Raw genomic sequence first — 24,933 nt, 5'->3', positions numbered from 1 at the left:
AAAACGTTACAGAATACAAAGCAAACAGTTACTTTAATACTTGAGATGTTTTGTGTACCGTAAACCTGTCAATAATGCTACATTTGCAACTTCTCTACAGGCATTGTGTCAAATCTTTCATTTGTCAAATACTTGGTTAATAAGCGAAAATTATTATTTCCTACATTACACACGATCCAAAGATTTAAGTCATACAAGTAGGTATACGATGACAACTGGCAGGCAGTATTTCGTGCCAATGGAGTTTTCGTTGTAGTCTCATCAATAATCCTGTAATTTAGATTACATTGCTGCCTGGACTTAAAAGCATCAAGATAATAAAGATAAATCCAAATAATAGAATAGATCAAACACACGGACAACACCATATCGATTTAATTGAGAAAAGAAAATAATTAAAATTAATCTAAACCTAGAGGCATGATTAAAATTCTACCACTTTTCCGCAGTCAATACCTATTAATTTGTCATTTGTATGTACAGATGTGTTTTGGGCAACTAACAACTACAATTGTTTGCTTTCTAAGAGGGTTTTTTATGACATAAAAAAGTCGACGAACAAAAAAAAGTCTGATACATTTTGCAAAGTATTTGTAATTGAGCTTCAGATTTTCGAGTTTTTGTTGAATATGTCAGTCCTGAAAGTGTCGGAGCAGCACAAAAGCGGCTCTTGATGTTAAAGGGCCAAATTAAATGAAAATAACAGAATAATTGCACCCGCGCCATTGAGACGTCGTTCTGACAAAATACTATGGGTCCAAAATTGATAAAATTCTAAGGGATTTTGACAGCATTCTCTTCGTTAATTGCCCTCAATGTTTAGTAGTGTTTTGAGATTTTGAAGTATCTATTATTTATAGATTGAATTTTGCTTCTACATTATAGTTTCTCGAAGGGTTTCATGAACCTGTCTTCGTGATGTATCGCTAATATTAATTTCCCTTTAGCTGAAATCGCTAAGCTAGCCTATTGTGGTTAGCTGAGTTCTTACAGAATAGCATTGCTTTAATGAGAAAATCCGGTTCACGCTCATTGCGCACCACAATATTTCAATAAATAAAGATATGAATAATTTAATGATTTATTTGAATTCCATAAAATGTTACAATACTGTATTAAATAATAATAAATATTTAAAATAAAATATCACGATATTGGAAATGTTGACAACTGAATAACATGGAATTACATTATTTACAACTTAAGGAATGTCTGTTGGTAATCTTATAATATTTCTGTGTAATTAGTTATGCGTATCGAAAGATAAAAATTTAAAGTTATTACGTATTAAAATTAACTAATATTTACAAAACATTGAATTATAATAAACAATTATTTTAATATTTAATTAATTACAAAGTCATGTTATTATAGTTATGTCTCTAAGTCTCATCTAATACTGATATTTTAACAAATATAACCTGTATTTTTACCTATTACAACCATTTCATTAAATTATACTAAAAATAATTTATTATTAATCGAAAAATAAAAACGTAGAAAGAAAAATCTAAGGATAGTTATAGATAACATAAGACTTTTTTTTAATACTCGATATTACTGAATAGAAACGATCTATCAATATGCATTATATATATCAATATGGTTGTCAATCCTTTCGTCACATACCAGATTTACATCCAGATTACAAAAATGCGCGTATCGATTCTTTAAAGCTAGTAAAGTAATATGAAAAAATATTAGAATATAAAACAACTTTATTTCAAATATCTATTATTTCAAGTTATAGTTTCGAGTTTTTTGTTATGGTATTATTAGTTTTGTTACGAAAATTATACTATGGCAACATTATTAAATATTTAGATAGTTGTTAAAACTTTTTTATTTTATTTTGACATTCGCTATGTGGTTTCTATCATTTTGCATATATTGTGTTGTCAGTAATGAGCGTGTTTATAATTAGATTATGCAATGCCACACATGGTAATTCATTCTAATACGCCATCTCATGTCGCATTCAATACGTAACATGCATGGTTGAGTAACAAACCAGGGGCCGAATTCTACTAAACTATAATAATTACGATACGTTCCCGATTCAATGCCGATCCAACTATTCTATATTTATTCTAATCGGAACCGAATCGATATGATGTTAACATATAACGTCAATGACAGAACCAAACTTAATTGTCAAAGTTTATGCCCATTGTCGATAATTAAATTAAAGAATAAGAAATCGGATAAACGGCAACGACCACGCTTCGATTCGATTGCGATAATTTGATAATTTGTTAGTAGAATGCCCCCAGGTGACTTGCTAACACAACCAGCTGAAAATCATTAAGGATTATGAAAATGTCTAATCTAAATACAAATAGAAAAATCCCACATCATGTCATTATTATAACATTATTACGGAATCATAGATGATTATATATTTATTTATGATCATAATTCATTTATATTGAATTTTAATAAGAAGATCATGATTATTTGATTTTAGAAGCTATTAATTTGAATATAACGATTATTAGTTATTTATTTGCATATGGCAACCCATTTGTCGTCCTGGCACTTCTGACAGTCGACTCTGCAGCACCAGTGGAAGGTGCAGTTGCAAGGTTTGATGCTGGACTTCCTAATGAGTGCGTGCCCTCGCCCGCAGCACAGTAAGTCGCATGAACCAGTCCGGGACGTCCTGCCGATGCGGCATACGCGTCCTGATGTACCAGCGCAGTCCATTTTTGTATCTACTTCGCAAAAACTAGGTGATCTATAGACAAAGACGTATTTTATTATTAAAATGTATCTTTATATGGAAACTTTTCATTTGAATCTTTTTTTTCAAAGTTCGACTTAACTAAACACGTCATAGTATCGTGGAACCATTCTATTTCATTGTCATTTAGTGGTATTCTTAGTAAGCTTTTAAACGAAAACAAATATAAATACTTGTATTTATTTATAAATAATAAAATAAAGCACTATAATTATTATTGCGTAATACGTACTTTTCTAAGAACAGCAAGCTTGTCTTCGGCGCTGGTCTCGCTCGACTTCGCCTTCTACCTCGCGGTCGACCGCGAAGTACTGACGGATCGTTGTTTAACTCTTCTTGGGCCACGATGAGTGCCTATCACATTGCATGAATAAGACTTTGAAGCTGTATACAATATAAAAAAATAAATATTGTGTATACACAATTTCTTATACATTTCGGTCCTTTGAAATCTTCGATGTTTGATTGTAATAAGCCGAGATGGCCCAGTGATAGAACGCGTAAATCTTAACCGATAATCGTGGATTCAAATTCGGGCAAGCGCCAATGAATTTTCATGTGCTTAATTTGTGTTTATAATTCATCTCGTGCTTGACGGGGAAGGAAAACATCGTGAGGAAACGTGCATGTGTCTAATTTCACTGAAATTCTGCCACATGTGTATTCCACCAACCCGCATTGAAGCAGCATGGTGAAAGAAGCTACAAACCTTCTCATCAAAAGGCAGAGGAGTGGAGGCATTAGCCCAACCGTGGGACAATCACAGGCTGTTACTGTATTTTTTTTGCTTAAAGTAAATGGACAACCTGATCGTAAGTGGTCACCACCGCTCTAAGACATTGGCATGTAAAAAATATGTATTAGCTGTCTCACACCCGCTTTAAACCAGCGTGCAATATTACTAAGCATTGCTTTATGCGGGTTGAATATGTGATAAGTAGGTGATTGAAAGGTGAGTGACCCAGTGTAGTTATTAATATTTCCTACATTAGCAATGTTTATATGCAGAGATAAACATTTGTTACCATATATTTGTCAGTCAGCGTTTTTTTTTAAAAATAATATACCTTTCGGTATTGTCGTTTGATACTCGAAGCCACAACCCTGAAGTCTGGTGCGGCCCGCCAGCACGTTCGCAATTGACAGCTCCCGGAAAGACCATGACATTTACAGCGTACCTCCATGTGAGATGCTAATATCTAAAAAAATGTATTTGTAATTACTAGAAATGAAATATTATACTGTTAAACGTTAATACATGCATGCTTCACTGCACATTATATTAAGAATTGTATTATATTATATAATATAAGCGTGCCTTATATTATATATGTATATATTGAATAATTAATAGTAAATTTATCAAACGACAGCTAACGAAAATGATAAATTCGAGTTATCGAGATACGTGATCGCATCTTTGGCACAATTGCATATTAAGCCACCCACCTCTAGTTCATAACATTTACATAATTAAACGCCTCACTGCAATCACTCTGACGTCTTAATTTCGCGATTGCCGCCGGCGAACAATTTCCCAAATTGAGTCGGAGCAAAAATTCAAATAAATCGGTGTGCTGGACCGCCTTTCGATCCTGCAGGCCTTAATAACGTGGTATTAAGAGCGCCCGCGATAGAATTCGCCACCCAAGACGTTTGTAATACGTCGTAATGAAGCCGGAATATTAAAAATGGCCCCGAACCGCTTATTATGTTCTCACCTCGGCGGGCGGTTCGTGAAATACGGCGGGCTAATATGGGCCCCGAAGCGGCCGCGGTCGGCCGGGCCGCGCGCCGCCTCAATAGCTTAATAGTGGCGCTATCTACAACACTTTAGGATCATTTCAAGCGACTATCTAAATTAAATTGAACCTCAAATAAACGGTTGAGAAACCAATACGTTTTTCTTACATAATAAATTGCTTTGGCGACTGTGGGTGGTAGACATACAAACTTAATCGTGTTTTTGGTTTCGGAATTATTTGCCATTCAAAAGTCGAATAACTTATTTAATTTAAAGTATATCATGAAAAAAAACCGATATTTTTTATCAGTATTTAAAGCGTTTTGTTTATGAGTAAGTTTCATCGCTTAAATGCGACTATAAAAATAAAATATTTGTTTACATCTCGTTAATGGATGTATTAACGCATTAACTCGTGTTGCTTTAACGCGGCAGACTAAATATGATGTCATTAAAAACTGGGTGAACACCGCGGTAGCAAAAACTAGACAAATAATGACAGATTGAGGCTAACGTATCATTACGTACAATAGCCCTAATTAAAAAACGTTCACTAGTATGTAATTTTGTGTTATGTGAGTTTATAAATAACAGAATAAAGGTGACTTTGTCTGAAGGTTAGTATTATCATAAATTTATCATTATTTAAATCTTTAAGCGTCTTATAAGACATGTGTGAGGTGCCGTTACTTAAAGTAAGATGTGTTACGCTATTTGGAGCCTATATTTTTTAGATTAATATTAAAAGCTACTACATAAATATTGTTTAATATAGTTGAAAACATTAAGTAACATTTATGAGAATTTTGTAACGATAACTAGAGTGACGTTGTGAATAAACTATCTGGAATTAAAATGATGAATATGGTTTCATATAAAAAATTCGAAGTGTTCGAGTTAATTTGGTGATTAAGAACGTGAAGTGAAGTAAGAGCCTGTTAGTGTACCACTGCTGGGCTACGGCCTTCTTTCCTATTATAGGAAAAGGTTTTGGAGATTATTCCATCACGCTGCTCCAATTCCTGTTACTTTCGACATATGTAGGCTTACTTACGATGTTTTCACTTTTTAAGCATGAGATGAATTATAAACACAAATTAAGCACTTAATGAGTGGTGCTTGCCCGAGCTCGAACAAGCAATCTTCGGTTAAAACAATAAGAAAGAGAACGTAAGTATTATGTACCGTAATAAAACTGCTTTACAAGCACTATAGAAGTGCTCGTGAATCGTGATTAAAAACCGATTGGGATGAAGAAAATGCAATTGGATGAAAAGTATTTCTCGAACAATAAGACTTGGGAGGTTGGTAATATATGTGAATTAATATAAACTGAATTACAACTTTCGAACTATTCTCAATTAAATCGAAGTCAGGCAACGTATAAAATTCTTTTATTTGTAATTGTTTCACTCGATATGAAATACTGACTACAGTTTTTTCGTCTCTATCTTATAGTATTCAAATACAATGAGAAAATTATAACATTAAATATCTATATTGTGTTAAGCTAAAAAATTTGATTATTTTTATTCAATACTTATATACCGGTGGTAGTTTTACGCTTGCGTTGGTGGGTACCATTCAAAAAATAAAGATAGCGACTCCCAAGATTGGAGTCGCATTTACGATGTGAAAACTGGTTTATGTGACAGTGACGGTCTGCGGGCGTAAGTGACCACTTACCATCAAAAAAGCGTCTTAAGACGTCTGACTTTCAAAAAATTACTTGGTAATTTGAATTGTCAACTGTTGCAATAGAAACTGTCACTCTCATATGATATCGAAATTCATAAATTATATTGGATAACCGCGATCATACCATTTTTATAATTTTATTTTATTTTTGATTTATAATTTTATTTTATTTTTGTTTTTCACACGGCCATCTGATCCCAAATTAAGCTTGTACAAAGCTTGTGCTATGGAAAACAGACAACTGATATACTACATATATTACTTTTCTTTTGTAAATACATACTTATATAGATAATTAGACTCCATTCCCAGACTCAGGACAAACAGACATGTTCATGTACATAAATGTCTGTCCTGGGTTGGAATCGAACCAACAACCATCGGCGTGAAAAGCAAGTATCTACCAACCACGCCAACCGGCTCTTCAATTTTGTATGTTATTCCATATTATAATAATTGAAATCAATGTTATATATGTTAACCAATACGTAAATATAGTTCTTCCTGTGTGTTCATGATAAGCTAAGTACTGGTCAGTTTTATCTGAATAACAAAAATAGGAGCTGAATTAAAACTTGCACTCATGTTATCGTTTATTTAAGTGAAGTTGTTCGACGTGAATCAGAGGTTAATCTGTGGGACGATTAGTGAGTGACTAACGCTAATCGGCTTAAGACGGTCGTAGCTATTCCGACGAGAAAATTAGCTATTGGTAAAACCGCACACGATGTGCTCGTGGTTTAGTTAACAAATTATTGTTTTATATCTCAATATTTAATTAACTTGACGTTACTTGAGCTTACACAAATAATTAAGTATTAAAATATTGAATCCGTTTTATATGACAACTAAAATAATTGTTTAACAAAATTCGAAGACAGCATATTAAATATTTTTTGTTAGAAAAAAAAATCAATTTTGGAATTACTTGCAATACTTTATCTAATTTATATAAGTATGTACGCTACTCGCTTTTCTTTAGATGTCAATTAAAAGCTGTTTAGTTAAACCCTGATTTCACTCTTTCTGTCATTATATATTTGACATTCGTAAGAAAAAGACAGCATTATCAATAATTATCCGCTACAACCAACCTTTATAAGTAAGGCCGAATATTTTTTAATAATAATTGAATAATGAAATCTATATCTTATACGATTTATGGCTTACTTCATTAAAATTCTATGATTCTATGATTGGAAACACAGAAGCGATATATGTTTTATCTTTATATAACTTTATATAACTAATATGATATTCTATATTACGTAAAGGTATATATCGCCACGTAAAACCTTTAACACGTAATTGTCACCTATATCGCATTACTGAAGACGTAGAAAATTGTACCGAGGTCGCGTATGCGGGGGACGTTTGGATTGTTCAAATATAGAATATTCATTAATTATTACGTCATATACGTTAAATACCTGTTGAATTAGTATATATGATGATTATTTATATATTTTTTGATTTCACATACATAAAATTAATAATTTGATTAATGATTTTTTTTCTTAAATCAAATTTAAAAAAGTCCTCCCGATCCCATGACTGCCATTAACACAGGCCGCATTTCCACGCTGCACGGCAATGGACAACCTTTGTGCCAAGTAAGAGAGTACGTTAAATTGAAACAATTAGTTTTAGTTTATATTATCAAATGATAACGCAAACATTTCTTATATATTGGTTGTTTCTGGTACGTTCAAACATACAACAAACAGCTATATAAAATGTATACGTAGAAGCGAATGAAAACAATTTACTAGACTAAAGATTAGACTCTAAAGATTTTTCAGTTCACACCAGTCTAGCGATACATGATAGGTACCGAATTATTCTTTGATAATGAATATTTTTATTCAACAGTGGAAGATGAAAGTTAACAAGTAATTTATAAGCGTTGATGTTATTCGCTTTTTCAAAATCTTTGTAAAATCGTCGAGCGGCAAAGTGTTCTACTCCTGTTGAGAACACGAATTTGGATCTGAGTTGTTTGATTAACTATCATACCAATAAAATTTATTAGTAAGTATTATTTTAATTGGTAACGCCTGCAGTTGAAATGGGCTTGGCAAAGAAAAACTACCAGTTACTGTTTGTTTCAGCACATCTCTATGATGGAACCGTAGTCTTCCCAAAACATATCGACCGATCGCATAAATAGTTCTAGAAAAAGCGGAACAGTTTAATATAAAGCGATTTAAATTATCATGTAAGTATATAATAACTTGTCGTATGCTTAATAACTGCATTTTTACAGATGCCAAATAATGATATATTATTTTAATTCTCAACGTAAATTACCGACAATTAAAATGCTTCATCGATAACAGAATAAATTTCAATAAAAAAATTAAAATTAAGAAAGGGAAATCAATATGAGGATCTTCGAAAACTGAACAATACGCAGTCATTGGATCGATTTTTTGTAACATAATTATCACCTCGGCTCTCTAATGTGGTGCCTAATTTCTAGTGTGGGTTGATGCGAGGCCTTTTATAGGCCCGCTGCAGGGAGACAATTTGACCCTGTGACACCGTTACCTTAACAAAATAATAAAATTTATATAACATGTTAAAATTATAAGATAATTTTGTTTTTTTTTTTCGGTTTTACGCAAAAACCACTAATCCGATAGATATGGTACTTTTGTATAATATTTATTTAGTTTATAGTTTCAGGTGATATATAGACTATGTTATAGTATATTAATATGTTGCATATTTCTGAGATATAGCTTAATATACTAAAATATTATTTTTTTTAAATCTCTTTACGCTGCCAAAAAAAAAAAAATAATATATTAAATAGACGAAATCAACTTACAAGTACAGCCGTATGAAAACACTTTTGACCTTATAATCATATGTACATCTAAAAAATATGTGAAAATATGTGAAATGTGTAAAATGAGCGACCCAGCTTCGTACAATAATGACTTTTAAATTATTATTATTTGTGAAAAATTGTATTGTCTTCGGGATAGATACATATATAGATTAATTTAAAAAACAAAAAAACTTATCAAAATACAAAATTTGAGACAAAACCTTAGAGCGGTTTCTGAGATACACGCAATGCTTTTATATATATCCAATAATTGATCATTTAATATTATAAGATATGATAATAATATAACAAAATATATCAAGAATTAAATACACCGTTGAGCGTTACACATTTAACGTTACGCAACAGTGTAAACGCGGCGGACTTTATTTTGACATTAATAAAAATATCATCAGGGGTTATTATAACCGAGCGTGTATAACAGATCTCTGGGATGCTGTTAATTATGTGGCCACAATACGAAATCTAAAATGCCGATGGAACGCTCGAGTGGGGTCGGGGACCACCGGGTAAGTGTATATTGAACCAGTTCCTCTAGTACGATAGATCACGGTTACATTTATTATTACCAGATTACGGTGCAATTAGAGAAGGTATCCAGTGAGATATGTATTTATATTTATTGACTTACTATTTAAAAAGTAGTATAATAGTGATATTTTTTTTTTGTATTGTAGAATTAATTCAGTTTAAAATTTAATGATTATAACACATTGAAAGTCTAATATGGCAAAGTGTTAGAACTAATGTACTTATAAGATTTAAAAAATATATTTAAGCAGTTAATGCAATAAAAAAATGTTATTCGGATTTTGATAATTATGTAAAGATGGCCGTGCGTTTGTCCGTTGATAGTGTAAGTCTTATATTGTGTTTGCTATTTATTTTTGGTATGTGTAATGTGTACCTGTGCATCCCGTATGTACGTAAGGTTGGTTTGAATTATAGCATAATTGTTGCTTTTCAGATTTGGCGCGGCTTTAGGGATATAGTGCAATATTTTGATTTTGATTTATTAAAAAAGCCCAGATGGCCTAGTGATTAGAACGCGTGAATCTTAAGCGATGATCGTGGGTTCAAGCCCGGTCAAGCACCACTGAATTTGTGCTTAATTTGTGATTATAATTCATCTCTTGCTTGACGGTGAAGGAAAAAATTTTGAGGAAACCTGCATGTGTTTAATTTCATTGAAATTATGTCACATGTGTATTCTACCAACCCGCATAAGAGCAGCGTGATGGAATAAGCTTCTCCTCAAAAAGGGAGTGGAGGACTTAGCCCAGCAGTGGGACATTAACAGGCTATTACTGTACTGTATCGTACTGCAATATTTTGTGCAATTTTCACAACGTGTTATCCTAATCTTATGAAGCAATGTAAGAGGATTATGAACACTTAGTTAAAATAATTAATATTATAAAACTATGGACCATAACGTAACAATAACTAAAACTACATTTTAATTTGTAACAATTGGGCAATATAACGTTCTTATTATAAAACGAGCGTTTAAAATATAAATCTTAACCAAAGATAACGTCCAAATATGACCTTTTAAAAATTAACAATATTATATATGCTTATCTGTATTTTAATATCAACAGCTATATATCAATAATAACCCTAGGCAATCGGCAAAACGCATAAAATAGTATAGACCATTAAATATTGTAGAGGCAACATTGTATTCCAATCGCAAGTTTCGACTTTATTTAATAGCGACCACAGAGGGAGACAGTTGGAGTCATAAAACGTCAAAATAATATACGTGTTAATAGTAAAATATGAAATAAACTAATGAAGTAGTTCGGCGTTGTACACTTTTCGTTTTACGTAGCAAATTCAACTAATTTGTTCATTAATGACACATTGTTGTACGTGTATTTTTCTTAGATTTTAGCGCTTATTTAATAATAATTATCATCCATATCTGTTTAAGATAATACTCGTTAGTTTGTATGTATTTTTTATAAATTAAAAAAGCTACTATATTTCCTAGATACCGGAATCATGCAGCTTTTTATTAAAATTTTTATTGTCACTAAGGATATTTTATATAGTATCAATAATATAAGCATTTTTATTATTGATACTATATAAAAAACGATTTATTAATCGATAAATTTTATTAATATATAATATCAATTTAAAGATGTGTGTAGGTACTCTTGTTAACAGAATAATAATATTAGTAATTACTCTACATATTAACATAAGCATACCATTAAACGTTAATATCTGAATTTTAATTCTTACTTTTGCTTTTAGTCTAAATAAAATAATGTTATGACTATAACAACCAAATAGTTTTCATATTCAAATCAATCTATAATAATGTGTGTAATTACATCGGATTAACAAACAATATTTTACTTTTTATAATATTAGTATGTAGTGCCTATGTCGTGTTTATTAGCTACCGTTTAAAAGGCTGTCATTATTAATTGACAACAATAAATTAGCTAATTTGTTGCCATCGGTGGCCGTTTTGTAAGCAACTTTATGAGTATAATCTAATTAAATACAGGAAATATTTACACGCTTTTAGAACTTGATAACTTTTTGATTTATATATTTCTTGTTAAATATATTTTTTTATCTATTTTACAAGAGGTATGAATCATTTAAAATGTCGTAGAAGTATCGAATAATTTTGTACAGTGTGTTCCAAAAGATTTCGTGTGCCAGTTATTTATAATCATAAAGGTTATCAACTTAAATATAAAATAGGTAGCATAGAAAGAAATTAACAAACTAAATGTGACGGTGATGATGAAAACCTCCTCACAGGTGACTTAAACTTTATTATTTTTAAGTGTACAACGAAGAATATTATTCTACTTGTATATTTTAAATAATGTAATATGGTCAATGATAAACTAGACTGTCTTGCCGACTTCTCATCCAACGCTCGGCAGTCGTTCGTTTTCATAATAAGCAAAGTGGTTTTGCATTGGGTGCCGAATTTTTTTTTAAATGATAATGATATTTTGTTTACGCATTATATGACGAAATACTGTTGTACTTAATAACAATAAAATTACATAGCTATAAATGTTTAGCCGCGTTTAAACTAAGCATCAATATAAATTAAACACCCGACGCCATATAATTAACTTCTATAAACGAATAACAAATAAAACAATTTGTACTAACATTTTTGTTTGTATTATAAAAAACTATCCAACTTAAATTAAATTGAATTAATCGTAAATCCTAATAACTAAGCACGAGACATGGTATGCGGCTTTAACGTCAGATTTTGTTACGGACAGGACATATAATAATACCAAACGTGCCTATCATTCATTAAAAGGAACAATAGCTCTTACGTCATTGACTTTAGGGTGATATTTCTTTTGTTATAAGTGTTTTGAACGCAAGTCGGAGATGGTGATGTCGTGTTTAAGATCCCTATGACATTTTTATTATTAGGCGGAAGGCCTATTAAATAATTCAAAGTAATCCGGTACCGCAGAGCAAGTATTTTGGCTTAGCTGTCGGTCGACGATGATAGTCCGACGGTAGATTTGTAAGCTGACAAATCAATCCCTGACATATTTATGTGACGGCCACACAGTCATAACAGTGGATAGTATTAGTACGGTTGACTCCTTAAATCTTTATTTATTATTGCAAATTTATAGGCACGGAATACTTTCGTTTATTTATAAATAAATAAACAATTATTTTGTATTAATAGTTAATAAGTATATCTTTCTTATAAAGTAATGCTTACTCAAGTAAGGGTAATTGTCTAACTTTATTTTTGTCCTGACGTTCATTTGTGGACTTTGTGAGACTAATAATCTTTCGCTTATATATGTTGTGATATTAAGAGTAAATAAATAAATTGCCCACACTAGATATTTCTTACAGCGTCAATGTTTATAGGCGACGGTGAACAATTCAGACTGCCTATTTGCCAGCCCGTATTACAAATAAAAAAAACTTAAATTGGCTGATATTTTTTCGACACTACATGTGTACACTAAAACCTGTCCTGTGGTTTTCTTCTTATCGGGCAATTGCACGCTCTGTACTTCCTGCACACTATAAGAGTGAACAGGCATCTTCTAGATAAGCTAGCTTCATCTTAGACTGCTGTATGTAAGTTAATCCTGTTTTAATTGAATTATATAAATATTAATCATATGTCTTTGACCTCCTGATCCTGTTTTAATTGAATTATATAAATATGAATCATATGTCTAGAGGACGCAAATAGATGTATTAAAAATATTTCTAGTTGTACTACTAGTTCTAGTCGATTTTATGCAAAGTTCCATATTGTTTTCGCTCTGACCATAATGTGTAGGATTCCGTACAATAGCAACCTTAATAACTTTTCCTACATTAGACCTAGTAATTTCATATAAATTTCCTACATTAGAGACCTAGTAGCTTAAAAGGTTCCAGAACAAAATCTCGCGGGTCAGCCCAATAAAATAAGGCTTATTTTGTCAACGAATTCTCAGTACCTTCGCGAAACCTGACACGTAAACCGTTAGTCCTGCTCCTGACCTGGTCGTGTTGGATTTGCCATAGATTCAGATTACCAGAGTGAAAGATTAGTCCTGAAGTTAGCTACTAACTTAGACTTAGAATACCTAACTTAGACTTAAGGAGTGGCCGCATGACCAAAATCGTTCAGTACGATATCATTCATTACAACAGCTGCATGAAATAAATGTGAGGAACAAACTTGCAGTTGTACAACACAAGATATATTAAAATAAGTATATTCATTTACGTGGTAGAAACCTATATTATATATGGTCCGACCACCATTTGCCTATTTTTTATCGGTAACATACAAGACGTTTTACAATATCTGAGCACGTTTTACACATATGGAATATTTTATTATTGTATCACTTTTAATAATAATTATTTTTATTTTACAAGGTCCAGGCTTTTTTGTCACGTCATACATGAATTTTACATTTGTTGTCCCGCATTATGGTATGCATTCAAAGTAGTTAAATGCATATAATATTGCTTCGTAAATAAACAATTAGCAAAAAACTAAAGCGGCACTTTTCATGATATGTAGTACAACAAGACAGATATATGTACATTTCTTTCAATATTTGTGACCTTAAGGAGCTTTAAAACTATATATTTGTAAGGATCATCATAGAAAATATGGATAATTCACCGACAAAAGGGAGACTTGTATTATATTACCACAGATAATTATGTATTTTTAATTAGACTCCCATAATTTATATTCGAACTAAAAGGGCCGTTGTTCACGGCAAAAAGCTAGTCATGTTACGTGCGTAGCAAGTTTTCTATTTATATTTTACGTTATAACTTTATGCCGATGCATCAACGGACCACCCACAAGGGTCATTACCATACCACGCCCATTTACGGCGCTTCAAATCGAACTAAATATGTATTTTAACTCATTTCATATCCCTAAAGGCTATTCGAAACACCTTACACATACCAAAGTCCCACTTGAAGTAAAAGGTTAATTATCCCAAAAATCACAGATCAAAGTGTATGAATATTAATAGAGGAATTTCTTTAGTACTGCAACATGATAAACTTGTCATATACTTTCAGTGCTAGAAAAAAATTAAAAAAAAAAACTGTACGTTTGTTAAAAAATACTGATGTATATGTATACTATGTCAATTGTACGGACTCGTGATTATTTTACTTTATTTTTGGAATATCAGATTGGAAAATAAATCATTTACGATAATTCAACCATTACTAGACTGGTTAGTTGAAAATGTAGTAAGACTTAGATCTTAATATTTATTGATTTTAAGAAGATTATTATGGATTACTTGGTGGTAGGGCTTTGTGCAAGCTCGTCTGGGTAGGTACCATCCACTCATCGTATATTCTACCGTCAAGCAATACTTAATATTGTTATGTTCCGATTTGAAGGGTGAAGAGCCAGTGCACACAGATGCAGGGGACATAACATCTTACTCTCAAGGTGGTGGAGCATTGGCGATATAAGGAATGTTTAATATTTCTTACAGCGCTAATATCTAAAGACGGTGTTGTTGACCGCCTGATAGGCGGCCCACTTGTCTTTCTGCCTATCTAATACAATGAAACAATCGAAATCAGTGAGGACGACATCATCAACGCTTAGTCTGCTATATATGCAGTTTATATTTAATAATGCGAACCTCGAGGTTCTAGACTTAAATTCCGGGTCAGGTCAATAAGGCACAAGGAACATAACATGTTAGCTCCTAAGGTTGGTTGCGTTTGGATCACCATTTTGTATGGGAAATTTTATTATACGCTATCAAGCTTTTAATATAAATTTCTTGGTTTATCATACTTCTGAATTTTATTAATTTCGTTTAAATATTTATTTTTTTACTGGTGGTAGAGCTTTGTGCAAGCTCGTCTGGGTAGGTACCATCTACTTATCAGATATTCTACCGCAAAACAGCAGTTCCGGTGTGAAGGGTGAGCGAGCTAGTGTAATTACAGGCACAAGGGACATAAAATCTTAGTTCCCAAGGTTGGTGGTGCATTGGCTATGTAAGCGATGTTTGACATTTCTTACAATGCCAATGTCTAAGGGCGTTTGGTGACCACTTACCATCAGGTGGCCCATATGCTCATCCGCCTTCCTATTCTATAAAAAAAAAAAAATTATTGAGACGAATACAGGCAATTGATTTAAAATAAAAATAAAAAAAAACTTTCACTTCCTTTGCCCGTTTTTATCTTATCTTAGTGCAAGAAGTAAAAAGACATATTCTGGCATTAACCGAGTTTTAAGGAAGGTATATAAAAAGAAATGTCATAAAAATGACTATATACCAAAAATTGAGGCCAAGATTCCGAAGAATGAATGGCTTTAGATTTAGGTATAAATTATATGCTTTTAAAAAATAATTCTGAAAAGAAAATAACACTTTGCTAAAAGATACCTTTATAAATTATTTCTATCTAATTATTTTTCTTTTACAAGTAATATAGCCTTGCATATATTCTCAGAAAAAACACAAAAGGTATATATGACTTAGAAACATTTATGGTCAGTTGGATCAGAATTTGATGAAAAAACTATTAAGAGCAATGGAGTTATTGATATGTTAGAAAACTACAGCACATATTTGAAAGATCTTAAGCCATGAGCATTAAGACAAAATAACTGATGTGTTTGTTTCTACCTACTTGCTTACTTTACCATTTATATGTATATATTATTTACATGTATAGTGTGTATATTAAACAATATCTGTTCTCAATATGCTTTACATCTCCTTCTACTAATAAGATGAAGTATTTCCTTCCGAGTCGATAGTAGTAGATTTTTGTCAGTTAATAAGCAAATATAATGCTTCTCTACTGTATAAGTATATCGACATTTACTTAACTTACGACTCTTTAAATACTAGTTACTTTTTGAGGGGTAGAAGAGGGTACCATTTGGTAAATCTAATGATGATGGGTTTAGTAGTTAAGACGTAGGAAACAAACAATCTCACTTTCACATTTATAATATTAGTGAAGATAATGCAAGATGAATAAATGATCGAAATTCAAAATATCTGATAATATTTTCATTCGTTCATTCTATGAATGAAGGCAATTCTTGTCTGAGACATCAAAAGTTTGAACGTTCATTACATATTCACCCCTTCGATGATCAAACTGATGTTATGCAGTGCATCTAATAAAGACATTGAAGAGTCGTCAGCGTCAAGTGATGTCATTTCACTCTTTGTCGTTCCCTTCTGTCTGATGACATCAAAAACTCCTTCAGATTAACCCCCGTTTTATGCTGGTTCAGAGGATTCTTCATAATTTCCATAACATTTGTATGTTGGAAAAAGTGTAATGTAATAGTGTTTTTTTTTATTAAAGGATAAAAATTTGCAAGATTTAACAATATCAGCTGTTTTCGTAGCTTTTTCAGTTAAAGAATATCATCGAATACAGCAGTGGCTTTCAACCCTTTAGAAGTAGGGAATCCAAAATTTTTATTGATAATTTTTTACGTGGATACAGGATAGTCATCCCCTTAAAATATAAAATCCCGCAGACATTTTTATATCATGCCATAATAGCTTAAAGCTTTTAGTAAAAATACATTATGATACAAGGAATATTATTCGATAAAAATTTTACATTAGATATATATATAACACCACCTTTTATCATATATATATATATATATATATATATATATATATATATATATATATATATATATAAATGATAAAAGGTGGTGTTAGTAAATGATGATTTTATACAGGTTGTATAAAATGTAATTTTAAATAATTAATTAATATATTATTCGTATAACCTACTGAGTTTCTTGTTGTTGTTCTTTTTTAATAGAAGCTTCAATAATCTTTTGAAATAAAATAATTTAATGTAATTAGCCTTATAACTTATTTCTTGAGTTTGATTTTAAGAATAAATTTTATTATAAAAGTATAATTTTCCCAGAAGATGCCCATTTATTTTTTTAGCATTTTTTGGTAATGCATTTTTTCAGAACACTTCAAAAAAGTGCCTTCCGTGTATGCATCAACACTGGACTAGAGGGTTGACTTATGTTGTAATATCAAGAGAAAAAATGTAACGCGACATAAATACACCTGTAAATTGAATACGCTAAAGTGGTAGGTTGTAGCTTTGCAGGTTTCAGGTCCTCGAGCGATTTCGCTTAAATAATTATATTCTATCTTATAGTTTATTAATGTATATACTATGGATATATATATTAAGATTTTAATATTTTCACTTACAGATCTCCCAGCATTGTTGTTATGTACGTTGATCTTCGACTGCAGATCGTCAACTTGCTCTCGAACGTCCAGGAACTTCTTGGAGAATTCGACACCATATGCCAAGTTATGGGAGCAACCGCTCCATTCCCACTTGTTCGCCCGAGCTCGCCCTCGGTCATGGGAGGCACGGTACCCGAGAGGGTCGCAGCCACAAGAGAGCAGGCGACCTTGAGCGCAGGCGCGTGCAATAGAGTGTGCCACTCCCGCTGCTGTTAAAGCATATAGGAATGCCGTTTCGCGGAAACCTGTTGAATAATTAATTACTTAAATAAATTAATATCGACTTAAGTATTATATTAATTAATAAAATGTAAAAATGATTTATTTTTTGCAATTGAACATTAAAAAATATTTTTATATCAAATGAAAAGATAAGTGTCCCATAAAAAAATAATTACACGTTTATAGATTCCAATGCGAAATTGCCGATGTCTGCCGCATGTTATCATAGCAATGCATCTGTTATAATATCAACTATGCTTTCTCGTTCACCGCTTCGATCTACGGAACGCGGACGTCGCGATCTCCATTTATCTATTTTATTGCAATAAATTAAATAGAACCATTCGAGATGCAAAGATAAGCTATTGGCCTCGAACAATGTAATCTTTTAACCATAAAGATAGCGATTTGCATTCGACTTCGGTCGGATGCGACCGGTACTTAGTTAATTGTATTCGGTTGTAAGTAAGTTGGGTTAATAATGTGCTATTCCTGCTATTTCATTGTATCGAACTCAATGGATCGCCGTGTTGGCATCGTTGCGATTTTAAAAGCTATACTCGTTCAATGGGCAATTATTGTGTTGTAATTACGCGGTCACATATTCGAAGATAAATCAATGTTGTAATGTACACATTTAAGTTTTATTAGCGGTGTTTTGATTGGGTGCTGAAATTAGGTACATTTATTTTAGACTTAATATATAAAAAGGTTTTGGTATTGGTGTACCGTACCACGAAAGGGTAACCACGCAAATAACAATTATTCGACCGTCGTGCTTAATAAATATGATATTTGTTACCACTTACCATCAGGCTCGATTTTAAATAAAAATAAACAATATTTTGTTTGTTTCTTAGTCACCATTTATTTTAAAAATAATTATATTATATAAATTATTTAATTTAAAAATGAATACAAGTTCTTCTTGTCCAACTATTTTTGGTTTGTCGAATATAAGCGTTTTAATACGGTGGAAAATTCTCACGATACCCTCCCAATATTATCTGTCTTAGTCGATGAATCGAATAAGAATCGATTAAATTAATTCGATTGTGGCAAGTGGTTAATACTGCTACGTTATCTGTAGAGATTAGTGGGTGCAGAGCCTAATTGAGAAGGAGATACCGTTGATTGAAATAATGACTATTTTATTTTTTTAATTTAAATCATATAAAAAAACTATTTATAATTCAATTATTCAAAAGGTCTGTTGATATATCTCTTAATGTGACAACTTATTCGACTTATTCTTGTTTTTTTGTTATATACGATTATTATATATTGACCTTTTTTAACCACCTTACATTGTCAATGCCATCGTCCCTTGTGTCTTTAGTTACTTTGGCTTACTCGCCCTTTAAGTCACCCAATACAATAATACAAGTATTGCTGTTTGGCAGTGGATTTTGTGAGGAGTGACTGGTACCCAGCCTGGCTTGCATAAAGCCGTACCATCTACGTGGTGGTATGACATTGACTTATAAAAAATATATAATGTAAACATTTATTTGTGACACAATATATTCATAAATGTAGTTGAAACAAATGAACGCCAAACTTTTTGCCAGGCGTGTTTGTAAGCGCATGAAAATGTATAAAACTTTTAAAATATATCCGTCTCGGGTTTAGTTCGACCGACCTCGCAAAAAGCGAGCAGCGCATGATTTAGAATGATTCACGTATAATAATATGATAATCATTATAAATCAACCATTATCTTTGAACTGATCGTTCGTCAGATGAATTAATACGTCCTCATGATGCAAGGCCCCTTTATATATATGTATCACTTTAACAAGAAGTCAATTAGCATAGTTTTAATCAACAAAAACCTTCGACATAAATCTGAACTTAGTAACGAGCGAGTGAAGGGGGTCCTATTTTGTGTCAGAATTTAGTTCCTTATTTAAATTATTAACTGATATAAGCCGATCGTATGGACTTGCACTTAACAACCAAATCGGTCGAGATTTAAACTAGTGATAGTTTATATTATATCAGTCCTAAATCATTAAAGCTAGCCAATAAGTCGTTCCATATAAACGACCCGCTACACTATCAATTGGAATTGACTACAGTCGGACGAATGTTACGGTGTACAGTCCAAATAGGGTAGTGTTATTGTTTATTTATAAACTTGCCCGGCTTTTTCCAGTGACCGGTGACAAATTTATATTTGTCGATCGTTGGAGACGCGATGGAACAGATACGATTCGATTTACAATATGCCCAGTTCGAGTTTGATGATTCCAAGGCAACGGCATATTATACGCTACGAGACCATAGCCTGTGACGAATTAAGTTCGCGTGGATTCGGAGGTTTAATTTTTCGACTTACTGGTAAATACAAAGGGATTTAGGCTTACAATATGCTCAAAATATAATGATTCGCTAGCAGATAATTGAAGTTCCGTAATTTACTTCTCACGTAGCGAGTATTTACCGCTTTAAGAGATCCTCGAGGATGAAATATTTTCAAAATTTCCTTTGTAGAATTGCTTAGCTTGGTCGTCATCGTTCTTTTCTCATGGAAAATTATTTGCAAATCTTTGATGATTCCCAATGACATGTATTTAATCTCAATTTATTTGTCTTAATACAATTGCGTGACCGTATTGATCGGCGTGTCTTTATTGTGTGATAATTTAATTGCTTGTTTATACCGCTCGTTGAAGGATAATATGTCTGTGTGTTATAATCGTAAAGTAAATGTGATGTATTCCAGTGTGAATTGAAACTTTATGTGTTGTCGCTACTATTTGAAACAAATGATTGAATTATTCGACATATTCAATTATTTATCACCGTTTAATTTAATATAATAAAAAACATGTTTTTATATTTACAAGATCCTTAATAGTGTAATAGAATATATTTATCCCAAGAGACATTGTTTCTTAATAAGGTTGGGTTTTATCGACTCGTTCGTGCTTGTTGTTTTACTTCACAATATTGGTTACTAAAAAGCATATTTGCGACATACTATAGTAATCTACCGTCAAACAGCAATACTTTGTATTGTTGTATTTCGGTTTGAATGGTGAGTGGAGCAGTGTAAATACAGGCACATATTTCCCAAGGTTGGTGGCGCATTGACTCTTGATCTATTCTATTTTTTTAATATATTATACAGGGCAGATGAGCCTTATGGTGTGTGATCTCCACCGCCCATAGACATTGTCGCCGTATGAGATATTAACCATTCCTTACCAAAAAAAACAAGTAAAACCAAGCTAATATAATCATTATACATAAAAGTTTTTTGGATTTTTTTTCTTCTGGTTAGGGTACGATGCAAAATACCAAGAAAACTAACATCTCAAACGTTTGAGAGTGACGTAAGCTTGCAGTGCTGGTAAATTCTTCAGGTGCCTACACTAGGTGATTTTGTATTTACGTGTGAAGCGATGGATTTCTAGTACTGATTGAAACCATATATATATGTGGTTTTATTTAGCCGCTAGATAGTGCTGCGGCACATCAACTTCCTTACCGCTCAACCGAAGGCACGCGATTGGAAGATATACCCACATAAGCAGAACGTCTGCTAGGATTTGCTGGTAATTACTATAGTACTTTTTGTATTTTTAGTCTAGTCGTTTCACAATCCTCTCAATAGATCAAAGGACGGCTTGAAGAGATTCCTTATTAGGATTTGTGCACTTCAATTTACTTGTTTAGTTAAGTTTCCTCTTTGCAATGCAGTTTGTGTACAATAAAGATATATACAACAACAACATATTCCAATAAATAATTAAGCTATAATCGATTTATCGTATCATTTTATCATTATAGCAAATAAGGTTCAATTTTCCTTGATCACTTTTAAATTCTCTAATGAATTCCATTATTCATTTGTAACTTTTTATTATCGAATGCCCTGAATTTCGAACGGGTGACAGATTTTAAATTCTTCCCTTACACTTGTTGCTCAGTCCTTTTTGCCCGTTTTCGCTTCAATAATGCATGACATGTAATTATTTTCGATAAAAGTTGTGAACGAAAAACTGTTGTCGATTTACGACACGATTTCTGCAAGTGAAATTTTATTTTCGTATAATTTCGAACGAATGATAAATAATGTGCTTAACATAATGTTTAGGTGTTATACTTCATGTAAGCTCTCATATTTGGGCGTATTGTGGTTTTAGACCACATTCGGTATCGGTGCGCAGTCGGGAACAAAAACAAGCAACGCTATTCTAGTGAACAGGTGAGTGGAGAGCGCGTCAAGACCGCAGCGCCACCTCGGTTCCTCGAATCGCGGATTAAATTGGCAAATCACCATGCGGGCCATGTACGGCAACTCGGCGCCGGACAGCAAAAAAAACTTACATCGCTCCTAAGTAAATACAAATTTTAATTATCATATTGAACGTTTTATTTTCATCTTCCATTCTTTATTTAAAAATGTATAGTCGAATGTGGACATTTATTTAATGGGATGCGCATATTGATTGGTTTTTCCGATAGCCCCGGCGGTGGTCGCTTTTTCCGTGTTGTGTAACATGGTTTTTGAGACGCGCTGCTGCGCCGCCGTCGCGCCCACGCTTGCGAACATCTCGGTAATTTACGATTCTCTACTTTGTTATTTTAAAGTAGTTTTTCATGATGATTCTCGCTTCCAGCTCTAAAGGCTATAAATCTGGTGCCAAAAATGAATGAACACAAGTTCACTTTGCTGATTTCGCAAACGGAATTCACTTTATATGGTGAATATATTCGTGTTAGATTTTATTTTATTTTAATGCAGCTTATTAAGACCTCCCTGGTTGTTTGTTTAAATAGCTTTGTTTCATTAGAAATGTATTTATTACAAAATCCGATCGTATTTAATTACGGATACAGGAGACGTAACACCATGGATTCCATGATTGTTTTTAGGTAGAGGTGATCATCAACTGACGACTCACTGATGTGACTCGGTGAGGCTTTGTAGAAGGGTACAACTGACTTAGTTATTCGACAAGTTGCGAGTGAGCCAGTGTAATAACAAGTACAAATGATAAAATCTAGTAGCGGCTACTATGACGCATACAAATACGGTGCGAGGAAGGAGTTAGTGTACATCCTAATAATCAACATTTTACATCAACATATATATAAAAAAAAAGATATACAGTCAAATATCGTCTCCGATATTTTAATTGAACTTATTTTATATCATAACATGTAAAGAACGAATCGCGTATTGATGATTTACCTGTGTATCAGTAAAATTACAATTAAATTAATGTACATGTGTAGTAGCGCTTTTCATTCAAACTTTCCCTCTTCACCCCTTTTATCGCTAGCACTAGGGGTTACATTTTTATTAACCAACTGTGTGGAGCCCGTATGCAAATTTTCATGGTGCCAGCCCCAATCGTTTGGGCTTTGCTTTGATATATTATTCAATCAGTCAGTTATTATTTTATATACATTAGCCCTTATTTATATAGGATAAGGAATATTTTTGTATACTTAATAGATGTGAAAATATGTCTATTGTTAATCTGAAATTGTTGTTACTAATGGATTTATTTGTTCAAATGCGTATGAAATCAATTATCCAAGCTAAATAAAATACGCTACAAATTGAATTGTTGCAATTATAAGTAAAGTATTAAGTAAAAATATTAAATAGTAACATAAAACGATTATAATTCGTTTAAATAAAAAATATAAAACAATTCACATCGTAAAAATATCCATTAATTAGAATTAAGCTAAGAAAAGGTTTTTGACCAATTAAAGCTTGTAAGTTACCTGGGTGTTGCGAATTGCTAATCACCGAAACGATATTCAAACCACGGTTGCAGGTCCTTGTGTTACATATTTAAATTAGATACTAAATTTTTTCGTCGGCTTCGCTCAGTAAGTTAAACTAAATAATCCTTTACACCGAACAACATTAATCAGACTATTATAAATTTGTCTGTATGTTTGTTATCTTATTTTATGTTAAATGTTATTCCATAATATCGTAATATACTTAAGGACAGTAAATTTGACGCGCCTAGAGTTGTGAAGAATAGTTAACAATAATCTATTTATTTTATTGTGTAAAATAAATAGCGATTTAATTTATCATATAAGCGATTTATTTTTTTTGCAATATCATTGCGCTTGAATTAATTAACCCTCAAAAGTGGTCGTATTCCTACACGGGACAAGACTACATAAAAAACCACTTGTCACGTCCCAAGTGAAAGGTAGGGAACAGTGAATTTTCGGACAAATTCATATTTTTATGGGCCCTCTTTTGTATTGTTTCTCAGAGCTAAGAATTGTTTGAAAGAACACGCCTGAGTAGCACACCGAATGAGATGTTATCATGACCATTAGATAGTCGGGTTCACTCACCATGCAGACATTTCGACACGTCCACATCTTATTTAAACTCTTAATATGTTATTTTAGGGCGATAATTACATTATATTTAAAATTTTAAGGTCATCGTTTTTTAACTTTAATATTTGAGTATGCTGCTGCCCTAAAATAAACAGCAAGCTTAGAATCAAATAAAACATTTTTTGTTAACATTATGAAGATGTCAATGTGTTCTGAAAAAGTTCCCACGACATGCCGACAGATAAAACGGCTTATAACAAAACATCTCGTTTTTGCGCCATCATAATCATATTTTGTCGTCGCAACTTCGTCACCTGTTGACACGTGGTTGATATAAAATGCCAATAAATGTCACTTTTTTATAACACATCCGGCTCGCGTATTCAGGTCACGTGCGCTCGCGCTTCGTCAGATTTGTATCGAGGCATGCGCGCCAGCTTACCACCCGACTGGCACGGAGCGCCATTCTCTCATGTCATAGCGTCGACATTAGACTCGTCGTCTGACATGTGTTTTTATCTGACTTCTCATCGAGGACCTT

General features: G+C 32.5%; 1 protein-coding gene across 1 annotated transcript in view; it reads right to left on the bottom strand.

Moving 5' to 3' along the window:
• Positions 1–2,502: 2,502 nt before the first annotated feature.
• LOC126781190 (protein Wnt-10a) overlaps positions 2,503–24,933 on the bottom strand; it is a 36,256-nt gene continuing 13,825 nt past the window's right edge. Inside the window, exons 3-6 of the mRNA XM_050506032.1 lie at positions 17,793–18,079; positions 3,811–3,942; positions 2,976–3,097; positions 2,503–2,737 (exon numbers count right to left, since the gene is read on the bottom strand). Coding sequence (XP_050361989.1) covers positions 2,503–2,737; positions 2,976–3,097; positions 3,811–3,942; positions 17,793–18,079 — 776 coding nt within the window. The remainder of the gene's footprint in view (positions 2,738–2,975; positions 3,098–3,810; positions 3,943–17,792; positions 18,080–24,933) is intronic.

This window comes from Nymphalis io, chromosome 3, assembly GCF_905147045.1.
Source record: "Nymphalis io chromosome 3, ilAglIoxx1.1, whole genome shotgun sequence".
Taxonomy (NCBI): Eukaryota; Metazoa; Arthropoda; class Insecta; order Lepidoptera; family Nymphalidae; genus Nymphalis; species Nymphalis io.
The sequence above is the reverse complement of the archived record's forward strand: the minus strand, read 5'-3'. Positions and strand labels throughout refer to the sequence as shown.